A 15360-nucleotide genomic window follows, 5' to 3' on the forward strand; every position below is an offset into this window, starting at 1 on the left:
CAAGGTCTGCTGATCTCCCTGACAAAATCAAAATTCCCAACATCAGCTCTTACACCACCTTTTACTCTCCATTAAGAGCTACTGTCAAATTTTTATGTTTGTATGGTTATCTGTTCCTCCGACATATCTATTCTTTCTTATCGTTGTACCCCTAGAGCCTGGTAAAGTCCCTAGCAAACAAATAATATTTGCTGGATGATTTATATGGGAACTATTGTTTCATTAGAGCAAGTCACGAACTGATTCTGTTTAAATCTTTTTAACTTTATGTGTATGCATGTTTAGCCTATACATCTGTGCACCACAAGCATGTCTGGTGCTCAAGAAGGCCGAGAGTGTCAGATCCCCTAGGATTTGAGTTACAAATAGCTGTAAGCCACTATATTGATGCTGGGAATCTAACCCAGGTCCTCTGTTAGAGAAGCCAGTGCTCCTCACAGCCAAGCCATCTCTCTAGACTCCTGATTGTTTGTAAATACTCTTGATAAATCTAGCAAAACACATTACATAAATTTATATAAACTTATTACTATGGATGAGAACATTGTACAAGATGCTGTGGGGATGGGTCAGTGGGTAAAGCACTTGCCTTGCAAGCCAAAGGATTTGAGTCAGAGCCTTAGAATCCATGTAAAAATGCCTGGTATGGTGGTATGTGCTTGTAATCTCAAAGCTGGAGAGGTGGAGACAAGAAGATGCCTGGGGCTCACTAGCCTTCCAGTCTTGCCTAACTGGTGACTTCCAGGCAAATTAGACCCCATCTCAAAGGAGATGGATGGCATCCTGAACATGCACCTAGGATCATTCTTTCGTCTCCACGTGTATAGATGAGTACCTGTGTATACACACCTAAGAGTCATCACAGGGCTGGAGGGCTGGGAACCCAGTGGAGAACACTGGCTGTGCAAGCATGAAGACGTGAGTTCGGATCCTAGCGTCCACACAAAAACCTGAATGTGGCCACCCATACCTGCATCTGCAGTGATGGGGAAGGCTGGGATGGGCAGATGAGGCAGAAGAGGCACATGTACTCTGCTGGGCAGTCAGTCCAGCAGAAACTGTAGGCCTCAGGTTTACAAGAAACTTGCCTCAAAAAGTTGGGTGGAAACTAATGTAGGAAGGCACTTAAGTTATCTCTGGTCTCCACATGTCTGTCTGTCTCTCTCTTTATCACACACATGCGCGCACACACACACACACACACACACACACACACACACACACACACATACATACAAAAGTCTACAACAAAGGGTTGGGGATTTAGCTCAGTGGTAGAGCGCTTGCCTAGCAAGCGCAAGGCCCTGGGTTCGGTCCCCAGCTCCGAAAAAAAGAAAAAAGAAAAAAAAAAAGTCTACAACATAAGATATTTTAAAGGTGTAGAAAATGAAATTCTCTCTTTGCCCACCTTCATTTTCACTTCTGAGGCAATTACTATTAGTAGTAAGTTTACTGCTAATAGTAAACTACTATTAATAGTTTAATGAGTCAGGTGTGGTGTGGGACAGGCCTGTGCCATCCCAGCAATCAGGCTGAGGCATTAGGACCACCATGCATGTGAGACAATGCTGGGCTACCTCTCCAAAGACTAAGCACTTATAGTATCTTATTTACGTGTGTGTCAACACACTGACAGCTCACGTACTTTAAAACATGCTTCAGTTCCTCACTTTAGGTCAGTTTCCCTTTTTCTGCTTTTTAAACTGTATCCTACACAGGTTGTTGTACCCCTCTAAAAGGCGGTTATCAGAGCTCCAGACAGCTCGTTAGTGAGGCAGAACTCCATGCTCACCTGCTTGGCCACTCCCGTCCGTCCTCGAGCTCATTAAGCAGGCGATAAACTTGTTATCCACTTGCTGGAGAACCTGCCATTCACGGAAATATGTAATGTGACACTAACCAAAAGTTAGCAAAAGTTTTGCTTGCCTGCAAAAGAGCTAAGACAATACTCCACGTGCTAGCACCCATAGCCAAGACCCAGTGGAGGAGCCAGCTAGAAGGCTCTACAAGCAACTGTGCTTGTCCCAAACCTGATACCTGAGTTTCAACCTTGGGATTCACCTGGTGGAGGGAACAGTTTCTTGCAAGTTGCTCTCTGACCTCCACATGTGCTCTATGTGGCCTTATGTGGCCTTGCTCCCAGTAAGTACCACGAAGACTTGTTTGCAAACACTGAGTAAGGTTCTGCTGACAGTGAAGGAGTTCTTAGGAAGGATAAAATGATGGGCAAGCAGGACGGGTGGAGGGCAGGAAGGTGACAGGTGCTGCCTGTGCCACAGGGCACTTCTGCAGTAGTTCCAGCAGAGACTGTAACACATACGACCAAAGACTGCTAACGAGCAGGACTAATTATTGGTCTTTTTCAAGACAGTGTCTCACTGTGTAGCCTGGCCTGGCTTGGAACTCTGTGTAGACCAGGCTAGCCTCCATCCTCTTCCTCACCAGTGCTGGGATCAAAGGTGTGCGCCATCATGCACGGCCTAAAACACAAATTCTCAACTGTGAAGAGCAAGGAAAGCCATTCTGGACGTGTCAGCCTAGCAGTACTGGTAAATGCCACCAACAGCTATACCCTGAGGGGCTCCTCTCTGTCCAGGCTCATGCTCACCAAAGGTCTGTTTCTGGATAACTGTGCCCCTGCTGTAGTCCCTGCCTGTAACCTCCAGGTAGGAGCTTGCTTAGTATTGTGTAATGTCCTAGTTTGTTTCCAACTTTGAAGGCAAGGAGACTGAGGCACTCAGAGCTGTGTACAGAGAACAGAGCAGAAAAGGACAAGGGTCACAGGTCCTTTTGTTAATGAACCTCCTAGTCTATGGCTTCCTTAGCCTTTGCAGCCTGACAGAGGGTCACTTACAAGTGAGTATTTGTGCACAGTTAACAACAATGTTGATTTATAAATAATTTTTTGGTATTTTTCATATTGTTATAAAATAGAAAATTGAAATATAAATTCTCTGCAGAAATGTTAACAGTCCTTGATACTATCAGCTTGAATTCATCCCCTGGAAACCTGCTCACTCTATTAGAGGTATTCTTCTTGGCTATTAAAACTAATCTGGATTCCCCCCCACCCTGAAGGTAAAAATTCAAGGTTCCAGCTGGGAAATGGTGGCATTAGAGGCCATCCTGGTCTACAGAGCAAGTTCCAGGAACAGCCAGAGCTATACAGAGAAACCCTGGCTTGACAAGTAAAACAAAAATATTTTTAATATAAAATTGATGATGATGATGATGATGATAACGACCACAATGACGACGATGATGATGATGATGATAATGATGATGATGATTTAAGATTCCAGTCAGATTAAAAGCAAAGGAATCCATGTCTGATGTCTAGTCTTGATTGTCAAATTGACTACATCTGGAATTAACCAAAACCCGAGAGACTGGTACACCTGTGAGGAATTTTCTTAACTAAACCATTTGTGAGCCACTTCTAACCCAGATCTTTTGAAAGAGAAGATCCACCTTTGATCTGAGCCTCACCTTCTGCCGGTTGCCTGCATAAAGGACACGGGAAGAGGAAGTTTGCTTGCCCTGGTTCCTGCTGGCAAGCCATGCCTTCTCTGGCATTAGGCCAGCTTCTTCGGGACTATGTTGTACACTGATGACCAGCTGAGACATCCAGCCTTGAGAACTGAACAACTACTGTATTCCTCAACATTCTATCAGACGGCCATTGTTGGACTAGCTGGACCATTGTTGGAATAGCATGCCATTCCATGCATGTGTACATATGTGCTGTCTTAGTCAGGGTTTGAAGCAAGGAAGGTAAAGAAGCCAGTTGGGGAGGAAAGGATTTATTTGGCTTACACTGCCGCATCACTGTGCATCACCAAGGGAGGTCAGGACTGGAACTCAAGCAGGTCAGGAAGCAGGAGATGATGCAGAGGCCATGGAGGGATGTTACTTACTGGATTGCTTCTCCTGGCTTACATCCCCAGGACCACCAGCCCAGGGACGGTACCACCCACAATGGGCTGGGTTCTCCACCCTTGATCACTAATTGAGAAAATGCCTTACAGCTGGATCTCATGAAGGCATTTCCTCAAGGGAGGCTCCTTTCTCTGTGATAACTCCAGCTTGTGTCAATTACACACACACACATGTATGTATGTATGTATGTATGTAGGTAGGTAGGTAGGTAGGTAGGTAGGTATTCATTCTATTAGCTCTGTTCCTCTAGGGAGGCCTTGACTAATACAGTTTGTCTCATTTTTAAAAAAATCAAATAGCTGGATATGGTGGCGCACACCTTTGGTCCTGGCACTCAGGAGGCAAACTCTGAGTTCAAGGCCAGCCTGGTCTACAGAGTGAGTTACAGGACAGCCAAAGCTACATAGAGAAACAATATCTTGAAAAATAACAAAAACAAAAAATTAAACTTCACAAAGTTAGTGTAGGTTAAGTAAGCATTTCACGGCTTTCAGTGTTGCCTTTACCTGCACTGAGTGGATCATCTCTTTGGTGAAGCGATAGGGATATAGAACATTGTGAATCTTAACGGCTAAGCTCCCAGCCTGGCCACTGCTGACGTCAACAGCAACCTAGAAAGACCCAGGAAAGACAAAACTTAATTTTTAATTCTGTGGAACTGTTTTACCGATGATTTCAAAGTCCATTAGAATTCTCATTCTGAGGGGGTTGGGGATTTGGCTCAATGGTAGAGCGCTTGCCTAGGAAGCGCAAGGTCCTGGGTTCGGTCCCCAGCCCCCCCAAAAAAAAGAAGAAAAAAAAAAAAAGAATTCTCATTCTTGGGGGCGGGGCTTAGAATAAATAGGCCGGTGGTACAGCACTGCCTAACTCATGCAGGACTATTATCAATTCCTAGCACTGCAAAGAAGAAAACCAACCATTTTCATATATCCTACTAGAGACAGGATGGGTGGAGGAGAGCTATGATCCCAAGGGCTCTAAAACACAAGTTGTCAAACAAATTTTTATCAACACTGACAAAGCCCAGCATTATTTCAGAACAAATTGTCTATGTGCCATGATTAGGTCTTTCAAGGCGTCTAAGTGAAGAATCAGTAGTCAAACGCTTGTCCGTTACCCACACTCATTACCACACTCAGAACATGCCGTGACAACACACCAAAGAAAGAACACTGTCAGGACACGCAGACCTGTTCCTGCAGATGAAATGACATTTGTTGAATGCTAAGCGCTTACTACCACCCTGTAAGACAGGACAAACACATTCACTCTTTACACTGAGTGTACATGTTTAAGCCAAAATTCCTGACCTTTCCAAAATGCTGACTTCTCTTCTCTTCATTAAACACTAATACCCAAGTAAATCATCTGGAAATCTGCCTACTTTCCACTCATAATTGTAAATTCATATACTCAGGCATGCCCTTAGCCAGCTTAAACGAAGTTCAAATTTAAAAACAGGCAATGAAAAAGTCCTGCAGACTTACCTCTGGGTATCGGGCAAACACTGGATTGCTCCATTCTGAAAACAAAGACTGAAGTGGTTCACTGACAGCAGCAGCATCTACAGCATCTAGGACGAAGGGGGACAGCTGTCATCGAGGCCCAGAAGAGAGTGACTGTCCTCTTCTCCTGAGCTATAGCCTCAAGACCAAAGATTAGACATAGAATCCCCACACTCCACAAATGCCAGAGTGTGTCCTGGGTTCCTGAATTTGCTCAGATGTTTCTTCTTTGCTTTTGGAGACAGGGTCTTACCATGTAGCTCTGGTGACCTAGAACTCATTATGTAGACCAGGCTGACCTCAAACTTACAACGACTTGACCGCCTCTGCTCCTTGAGTACTGGGATTAAAGGTGTGTGTGCCACTCAACCTTGATGCTACTTCTAAAATTAGTGTTATGACTGCATCTTCTGGCATAGCTTTTCTCCGAATTGTCTATAACAATGTTTAAGGGGCCTGGGGAGATGGCTCAGAGGTTAAGAGGGCCTGCTTGCTGCTCTTGCACAGGAACCCAGGTCTGGTTCCTAGCACCCACATGGTGGCTCACAACTATCTGTAACTCTAATTCCAGAGAATCTGCCTTCCTCTAGCCAAAGGCATTGCATGCATGTGACACATGGACATGCATGCAGGCAAAAACACCCACACACCCCATACACACAAAACAAAACAAGTCTTGAAAAATAAAGGAAGAGAGGTTGGGGATTTAGCTCAGTGGTAGAGCACTTGCCTAGCAAGCGCAAGGCCCTGGGTTCGGTCCCCAGCTCCTAAAAAAAGAAAAGAAAAAAAAAAGGAAGCATAGTTCCAAGTATGTGCCAGAAAAAAAAAAAACTATAATTCAAATTTTCTTGTTGTCTTTGGTAAAAATATACTTAATCTAAGAAACAACAAAATAATAGATTTCTTTAGCCTTTTTCCCAAAGAATTTTACAAAGATCAAACTACTGAAATACGGAGAAACTTAATCTTTAAAAATAAAAAACCATTTCCGCAGTCACAGACACCATAGCCTATGCATAATCACCCTGCACGAACCTTCAGTCTGGAAAAGCAATTTCTGATGTGAACGCATGTGCTCCGTTACTTAGCGCTGCTGTTAAACAGCGCCGTGGGGAGCGCCTGGCCCCTCAGGCACAGCTGGTGTGGATCAAGCTTCAGAATGCAGCGGACAGTGTGTACTGTCTCCCTGGCCTCTGCTATCACTCACCTCTGTTGTGTCTCCGCCTGGTCCTCTCTTCCTGAGCTCTTGGGAGGAAAGGAAGAACAAGGTCGCTTCTAAAAGGATGACACCTGTACTGGACCCCTAAGTGAAAGAGGAAAGCCTACAGGTTTGAACTCAAAAGTAAACAACTAAAGATGACATAAAATCGCTTTCTCTACAAACTAAACAAAGACATAAGGCAGACCACTAAACACGCCACAGAAAATCAGAAGTTTCCGTGAAACTATCTGCTAACTTATATTAATGCCTTGTTTCTTTACTCATGGATGTGATTCTCAGTGGTGGAAGGGGGGCAGTTGTCTGGGTGGGAGGCGCATTATTAGGCAATGTCTTGAGTCATTTTTCATGATCATATTTTGGGTAAATGGTGCAGCTACTGGAATCCAGCAGATGGGGGTGGGGGTGGGGTTCACTGCTAAATATCCTCCCAGGTGTAGTTACTCAGGAAAGCCTGTCAGACAAACAACTGTGCTTAATGATCCCCACAACTGCTGCGGCCTTAACAAGTTCCCCACTTATGTCCCTGATCCACAACCTATGTCTCTACGGTAAGCGTGATTTCATTGTATTACATAGCTATCCCTGGTAGACTGTAAGGCTGAGAAGTCAGAAACCACCTCCCTCAGTGTAACAAACAACAAACGCCAAATGGGTGTGCAAAAAGATGGACCAGCGGGTAAGAGGTGCGGACACGGCAATCTGGGAAGATACTGTCTAGTTCTAACCATCTTTCTGAAGGAAGAGCACATTTGAGTCTTAGAACCAGAGAGACAGTTTTGAAAAGGGGGGAACATGGGGTCGGGGGGTATGACTTCGTGATTAAGAGCACCAGCTGCACTTCCAGATTCCCTGGTTTTAATTGCCAGCTCCCATATAGTGACTCACAGCCAACTCTAACTCTAGTTCCAAAACTCCAGACTTAATGCCCTCGCCTGTCCTCCATGGGCACGGGGCACGAACATGGTGTTCAAACCTACATGCAACCAAAAATACTCAAATACATAAAAATAAAAAAGGAGGGTGAGCACATAACAGAACTATTACTTGAAAGAGACAAGGACAAAACTAGAGCAAGACATTAGCTAAGACAACATTGTGAAAGTCATAAAAAAGGACACTGATCTGGACTGTGGCTCAGTGGTCAAGTGTTTAACTAATATGCAGAAGGCCCAGCACTGGAAAAACAAGACATTTTTAAAGAGCAAATCCGTGGGTTAAGGACATGACATTGCTCTAAATTTACCCTTATATAGTAAAGTTTGGGTTTCACGTAGCCCAGCTGGCCTTGAGATGTACCTGCAGATGACCTTCAATTCCTGATCCTCCTGCCTCCACCTCCCAAGTGTTTACGATTAGAAGAGCTTTAAAGAGTCCCTCAGTAATTTATTGTGTGTTTATATTTTCATGTGTGGGTCCGCCATGTCCTCCTGTCCCATTATAAAGAGTCATTTCCATGTGAATGGAGGGTGTGAGGCGTCACCTTTTCAATGAACTTGTTTTGATATCAAAATTATTTTCCATTTGGAACGTGACTTAACAGGATTCTCAAACGTTCACAAGATACGGTCATCCAGATGGCTGAGTGGACTGAAGTTTCAACATCGAAATCTACTTAACAGGAGCAGATGTTTATGTTGAATGTGGCAGCTAGGATTCCCCCCTTTGTTTTGGCAACAACCACCCCACAGTTGACCGAGATCCAGTTATTTGCTGGCACTGTATCAGAAGCAGCTACATTTCAGGAAGATGAGGTGCCGCTGTCTCAGATGCTTCTCTCTGATAAGTGCTCGGCACAGACAAACCAGTACCTATGACCTAGACCGAAAGGCACATAATGATGCCTTAGGAGCAATTGGGTAGTCTCGAGAACAATACTGAAGGTAGAGGGGTTTCCTCCTGCTCAATTCTCCAGAAGTCACACTAGTAACTTTCATAAGGAAAAAACATGAAACACTAAAGGATCTATTTAACCTCAAGTAAATCAGAGCCTCCAACTAGAAACATTTATCCTAAGAAGACATTATAATTTGCAATTATATTCATATAATTTACATTCTTTTACAGCATTTGAGACTTTTAACAGGGATGCATATTTAATGTTTATCCTACTGGTGAAAGCCGAGATTATAGCCAGATGGGAATCAGCTTTACCGACTCCCAACATCTGGCTCTAACGCACTGCCAAAACAATGTCACTTTTAATGTTGCTGGAAACCTGAGAACCCAAAGTCCTAGACCAGGCTCTGGTGTTGCCTTGTGGTGTGACCTGAGAGCCACATTATTATCAACTTCTTACATCAGAAACATAGCAAGTGGATTGATATACGCATTATAGTAAAATACATTTGAAAGATACAGTTATGAAGGCACCTATCTAGCCTACATTTTGAAAAATGTTGGCCAAATCCTATATTCTAGGGGAAGCTCATAAAGTCACACTGTACTGACCTAGAGAGCTTACTGGAAACTTGTCTTTCCAACCTTAGGCTGGTAGCCACAAATGGAAGCTGTCCTGTCTCTTAAAGGACAATTTCTACAAGTATATTTGGGAAGAAGGGAAAAACAAGGTGGATAAAAACTGTGGGTCTTTTAGCCATTAAGAGTGTACCATTTTATTAAAGTGAAGTTTCCCACTCTCTCTTACACATATAAACATCTTAGACAGATGTAAATACATTTACATCTTTATCAGTCTCTACTAAATGCTTGTATTTAAATTATTGTTAAACCCGGTGACTCTCCATGTGCCTTAAACAGTGTAGAGTTCTTAAAACGTTGCCTTCAGAAGCTGAGTGTTGTGGTACATACCTTTAATTCTATAGGATCTAGGAGCAGGAGTTATCATGAGTGCAAGACTAGCTACAAAAAGAGTTTGAGGCCACCCTGGACTGCACAGCAAGACCCTATCTCATTATTCCTCGACCACAAAACCACCCTCCGCCAAAGAAAACCAATAAAACACAGTCTTACAGTGCTATCTGCTGAGGTCATCTCTATGAACAATAATTTTATCGCTCCTTGGCCACTATTCTCTTTTTAAAAAACATTTCACGCCAATGAATATTGCATACTTACCATTCCCAAGTAGGACATCCACAGCCACGGTTGTCAGATCTTTAGTACAAGGAGTCTGAATGTCATCAGTAGGAGCAACAAACGTGCTAAGCCCGGTCATTCTGTTGATGTAAACCGTTCTTCCCAGGGTTACGTCAAAATGCTGCTGCCAGTCCATACTGTGCGTACTTGATTCTTCATTGTCAGAACAAGATCTTGCTTTAAACCCATGGCTCTGGGAACAGATTCCACATTGGCTGCCGGCGCTATCTTCTACCTGACGCGTTACCTCCCTGCTGGCAGAGTCAGGGCTTCCACTCTGTTGCTCTGAGACTCTGATAAGAACATCTGAATCTTTGCTGATTTTAGAATCACTACAGGGTAACAGCAAGGAAGTTTCTGGTTTCTCCCTGTCATCTGTTACACTGTTAGAACACAGCACGCTGTTTTTATTGATGGAATCATCCTCTGGGGCAGAATCTGGCATTGGAAGCACTTCACTCTCTGTTTTTTCAAGTTTATTTTTATATAATTCACAAAAATTTAAGTCCAGCCTAGCGCACTGGCTATTGTCTTTCCAACTGGGATCTGAGTCTGGACGTTCACTAACAGGACCTGCCATCTCCATGGTTTGCATCTCTTTTTCAGAATCCTTGAGTCTGGATAATTTAGAAGCCAGGGCTTCAGTGGACTTCTTAACCTCAGAAGGTTTTCTGTTACCGTGGAGCAATTCCGCCAGAGTGATAGGACTTTCTCTCAAACTAGGCCTCTGTTCTAAGCGATCTTCTTTGGAAAGTGTCTCTGGGTACAGGATGGGACGTAATGGTTGACACCCATCACTGTGCTCTGATGGAGTGATCTCACCACCATCAGACATATCTGAGAGGCTCTTATCTTTCAGAAGAACATCGGGTTCATTGTGAGGCTCAAGATGGGTCCTGAAGTCAGTGTCATTGTCCTCTTCTGCAGCTAGGGAATTGTTAACCTTCCCATATTGCCTCTTAAACTTCTCTAAAGACCCTATTTGTGAACGCAAGCTTAGCTTCCTACGGACTACGTGTTTGAAGGAACCCACTTTACCTTTTTTCTTATAACCACCGGAAACATTTCTACACCACGGAAAGGAGGTTGTATCAGGCAAAAAGCAATCTGTGTGTGATTCTTTACGGCTTCCCTGAAAAAGGGCCAAGTTGTCATCTGTTGCTACAGGTTTGTTCTCTGTCCCATAACCTGTATTTGTTCTGCAGAATCTTTTGTGGGGCGGCTGAGTGGATTCTTTACTTAAAGTGCTTGTTAAACTACTGCTGTCTGGAGTCTCACTTGCATGGTGTGTTCTATTTCCAAATGCTTCCTGGGCACTTACAGGACCAGGTCGAGCATAATTTTTAAACAACTGTTCTGTTTCAGGTGACTTGGCGGGTTCGCGTTGTACCACATGAGTGATAAAGCCAGTGGAGCACAATTTAACCTGTCCATAACTAAAAACATTTACTCTTCCATGGCTACTGAGCTCCTTTTTTCTCTCCTTCTTTTTCAGAGTACCCTGTGCTCTTAATAATGTTGTCTCAAAGGGCAGAGGTTGGCACTCCACTTCAGGAGCATCTTCAAGTTGCTCCAGTTGACTCTGAATTTCACTATTTGGAGGAATGTTGGCAGCCATGACATTAACAGTACTACTTTTCATCTCTATTTCTAGATCTGCCTCACTCTCCTCAAGGGGATGATGAGTTTGAATGGGGCTTGAAAACATTTTTGGACTGGTTTCATGTGGCCTTTCTGAAGTCCTATTTTCCAACAAAGATTTTTTCCATTTCTCATTTTCTCCAGCGTGTGATGTTTTGGCTATGTCTTCTTCTGACATCCTTGATCCTAAGTAAGCACTGTCACTGTTGTATAACGCAGACTCTACAGTTTTTCTATGGCCCAGGTCATCTGATTCATAAGTGTATGAGTCCTCTGTCTTTTTTCTGATAGCTCCTGAATCGCCAGAATTTTGTGTGGTTCTATTTTCTAAAGTAGCTATTCTTTTCACAGCTTTTGACTGCAAATTAAACATTTCATAGGAATCCAAAATATTATTACACGCTTCCTGGAAACTGCTCTGGTCACACTTCTCATGAGTAGACTGTGTCTGAAGTGTTGTACCAATCAAACTAAAACCATTATCTTCATTAAATTCCTTAATATCTTCACTTGATAATTCTACAAATAATTTTTCTTGCTTTAAAAACTTTTTTATTCCTTCCTGAACACAAATCAACACGGTATCCCAGTTCTGGAATTCAATCAGAGTTTTGGCTGGCTCTATGCAGACATCATACTCACAGAACGGGCACTGCACGTTGATTACATATATCCCATGGAGTTCTGAGGCAGAACGGTGTCGAGGACTTGAATTCATTTGCCTACTGGCAGAGCCATTCTTTGGCCTGCATATAATACTTTCTTTCCTTAATAAAAAGTCAATAAGTTTATGCAACTTTGTTCTTAAAACTAGTCTTCTGTTCACAAACAAAAACTGCATATTCTTATTGTAGTGTGCTTCAGAGCTGATGTAGCCATTAAACTCAAATTCCTTATACTTATAATGTATTTCTCTTAACTTTTGGGACTTGCCCAATCCATAAATTTGACAAAACCGAGAACATATGTCTTTGGTTTTAGGGAGCTGAAGAATCATGGAACCAGAAACGTCATTCCTCAAAGAGAAAGAAATGGAGGGGTGCATAAGTGAGAGGGCTTCCACCCTCTGCCTAACCTTCTCAAACTCTAGTCTAGGGTCCATGCTTTTCCTCCGCACAGGAAACTGGTAAAACAGGTTATAGACCGTCACTGTAGTCCCCACACTCGGTCTGGTCAAGTCCGCCTCACGGGCGGCGAGGGCTTTTCCGTTCTGAAACATCTTCACAAAGGTCTTCAATGTTGTGCTTTTCTTGGATGAAATTTCCACAGCACTAGCCATGTCAGCTATACTTGCCAAGGCCTCGCCTCGGAAACCGTAAAACGTTGGGTTCTCCAGGTCCCGTACTGAGTGGCATTTACTAGTAAAATACCGGTTCCCCACCTTCTCCACGTCATCCCCCGCCATCCCAAGTCCGTTGTCTATCACTTGAACTTGGAAGGTTTCCATATTCACTCTGATGGCCACACATGTTGCCTCAGCATCAATACTGTTAAGGGTAAGTTCCTCAACACACTGGCCTAAGGAGCTTAGGGCTAAACCAGAACGCAACTTGGCTTGTACTTCATCTGACAGACACCTGATCATGGCAGGGAAACATGCAGAGAGAGTAGCAGACACCGGCTTCCTTCTCTGACTGGAAATAACCACCTATGGAAAAACAAAACATGGCACATACTCTATTAAACCTCAGTTATGTTGCATCCACCCCCTCCCACCCCACCCCCCTTCTCTCGACTATTACAAAGAACTACATACAGTTTGAGGTAAATAAAGTACTAAACCGGAATGTGAAACAGAGGTAGACTTCTGGTTTCTAGACAGCGCATAAAACTCATGCCTTGTATAACGGACTTCAATTCCAAAGAAGCATTCATAATTTCATCATTTTCGCTGTTCCTAAAATGAATGCCCTAAAGTGAAATTATAATTATGCTGGATGCTGACCCGTAAAGACACTATTCAAATTTCTAAGCACTTCACTAAAAACAGATGGCTAAATTAAACTCAGCTAAGAAACATTAGCTAGAAATTATTCATGAATAAAGTCCAAGATAGTTTCATAACATTTATACTTTACACAATTAACCACGGCTTTTAGAAAAACTTTTGATGTTCTAAGACGCTGTAAGTAGGAAGGCAAAACGATGGTATGAATTAAAAAGTCAAACCTATCAAGGAGACACAAGAAGCAACTACTATCGTTGCATTACTTTATCAGGAAGAGGTTGGGGGATGGGAAGAGGCAAAACTTGGGTATCTGAGACTTGTGTAGCCTCCTGTGTTGTGATAGCTTGTTGAAATGCCCTTATTACTGATATTCCTTTATATTGATACTCTCGATCTTTTATATCCCCAGAACATAGCTTAGCAATAACAAGTAATGGTATGGGGTGGTCGGACCCTGACTTCAAGTTTTCTTGTACAAACAACCCTAAGACTCTAGGTCGTTAAAGGTCTCATTCTTTTTTTTTTTTTTTTTTTTTCCGGAACTGAGGACCGAACCCAGGGCCTTGCGCTTGCTAGGCAAGCGCTCTACCACTGAGCTAAATCCCCAACCCCTAAAGGTCTCATTCTTAAGCGACAACAGCATGGCTGGTGGCAAGGCTGGTTTTTTTAAAGCCTAAGAAAACCAGAGCTACTATTGCTCTCTAAGACAACGCACTTAGCAGCCGTTGGCAAATGGGGTGAATGTTTAATGAGCATTCCGATTACACCGCAGTTGTAGGGTCAAGACAGTCCGGGTTCCCGTGCAGGCCGGGCCGCGCCTGCGCAGTCCACCCGCCCCGCCGTTCCGGGGGAGCCCCGGCTCCGCCAGAGGGGCCCGCGGCCGTCACCACTGCTCCTGTAAAGTTAGACAAGCTCTTAGGACCATATTTCACCACGTGCTTTCCCACTTCACCTCGAATCTCCTCCATCAATTCTCACGGACTAACCACCTCCAACGTCCGGTGTTCGCTCCAGAGCATGCGCTTCCGAGACGCCGCGAGCCGGCTTCTGCACGACGTCTCAGTGCGCAGGCGCCAAGGTGGCCAGGCCGCGCTTCCCTTCACCTTTCATTATTTCTTGGACTTTACTCTCTGTTGAGGATGGGGTGAAAGGCTGTTTTTAGTCAATTTTATTACTTTGTTGCCTTTCTGGTTGTCGTCTCCTTTGCATATTCTAATATTTAGTTCCACACATATCTTTCTTGTCCTTAGTCTTTGTTCGCTAGATTGTAAACAGTGGGGTTTGGTTTGTTTACTGCTGTGTCCTGATGGCAAGTAGATATTCAGGGAATGAATGCAGAACATTCTTAAAATTAGTGCTTTATGGAGCTGGAAGGCTGACAAGCCTCTCTTTTTGTGTCTCTGTGTCTATCTCTCTCTCTTATCTTTTTCCCCAGACATGACCTCTGTGTAACAGCAGCCCTGGAACTCACTTTATATAGACCAGGCTGGCCTCAAACCCACCTGCCTCTGCCTCCCAAGCGCTGGGATTAAAGACGAGCCCCGCCCTCCCAGCCCAACTCTCTTAATTTGCAAATCAGGACATCAGGGTCCCTCCCTCCTCTTTTTCTCTCCCACCCCTCACCCCTCACTACCACCACTGCTTTTTCCTAACTGAAGAGGCACAGTGAGAATATTTTGGGAATTATTAGGCAGTCCTCAGTTTTGTCTCAATTTCATTGACCCTCCTCCCCCTCCACCCTGAAACTTAAAAAAAAAAAAAAGATTTATGTACTTTATGGGTTTATGTCTGCCTGTACATGTGCACATCGGATCCTTAGTCTTAGAGTCATGGGCTATGTGAACCACCATTTTGGTGCTGGGAATTGAACTCAGGACTTCTGGAAAAGAAGCACCCATTCCTTCTCCCTTTTAAAGGAACTTATGACAAATTTTAAAATAAGTATATATTTGTTTAATTACTAACCAAACCAACTTCTGGAATCAATGAAGCAAACTTCTGATTATGGC

At 43.6% G+C, this 15360-nt stretch overlaps 1 protein-coding gene across 10 annotated transcripts in view; it reads right to left on the reverse strand.

The window, feature by feature from the left end:
* The window catches only part of Mlh3 (mutL homolog 3), a 36131-nt gene extending 21748 nt beyond the window's left edge, over positions 1 to 14383 (reverse strand). For 2 of the 10 annotated variants that reach the window (XR_015621906.1, XM_087553327.1), the window contains exons 1-6: positions 14304 to 14383; positions 9742 to 13051; positions 6652 to 6747; positions 5427 to 5503; positions 4446 to 4550; positions 1793 to 1865 (exon numbers count right to left, since the gene is read on the reverse strand). Coding sequence is in view for 3 of the 10 variants with exons in the window: in XM_087553327.1 (XP_087409453.1) it covers positions 1793 to 1865; positions 4446 to 4550; positions 5427 to 5503; positions 6652 to 6747; positions 9742 to 12988 (3598 nt within the window). In the remaining 7 variants the exon portion in view is untranslated. Of the gene's footprint in view, positions 1 to 1792; positions 1866 to 4445; positions 4551 to 5426; positions 5513 to 6651; positions 6748 to 9741; positions 13052 to 14303 lie in introns of all 10 variants that reach the window. The other 8 variants (XR_015621905.1, XR_015621911.1, XR_015621909.1 and 5 more) reach the window with 6 other exon arrangements.
* Positions 14384 to 15360: the final 977 nt, after the last annotated feature.

The sequence above is a fragment of the Rattus norvegicus genome, chromosome 6 (genome assembly GCF_021556685.1).
Source record: "Rattus norvegicus strain SHRSP/BbbUtx chromosome 6, alternate assembly SHRSP_T2T, whole genome shotgun sequence".
Taxonomy (NCBI): domain Eukaryota; kingdom Metazoa; phylum Chordata; class Mammalia; order Rodentia; family Muridae; genus Rattus; species Rattus norvegicus.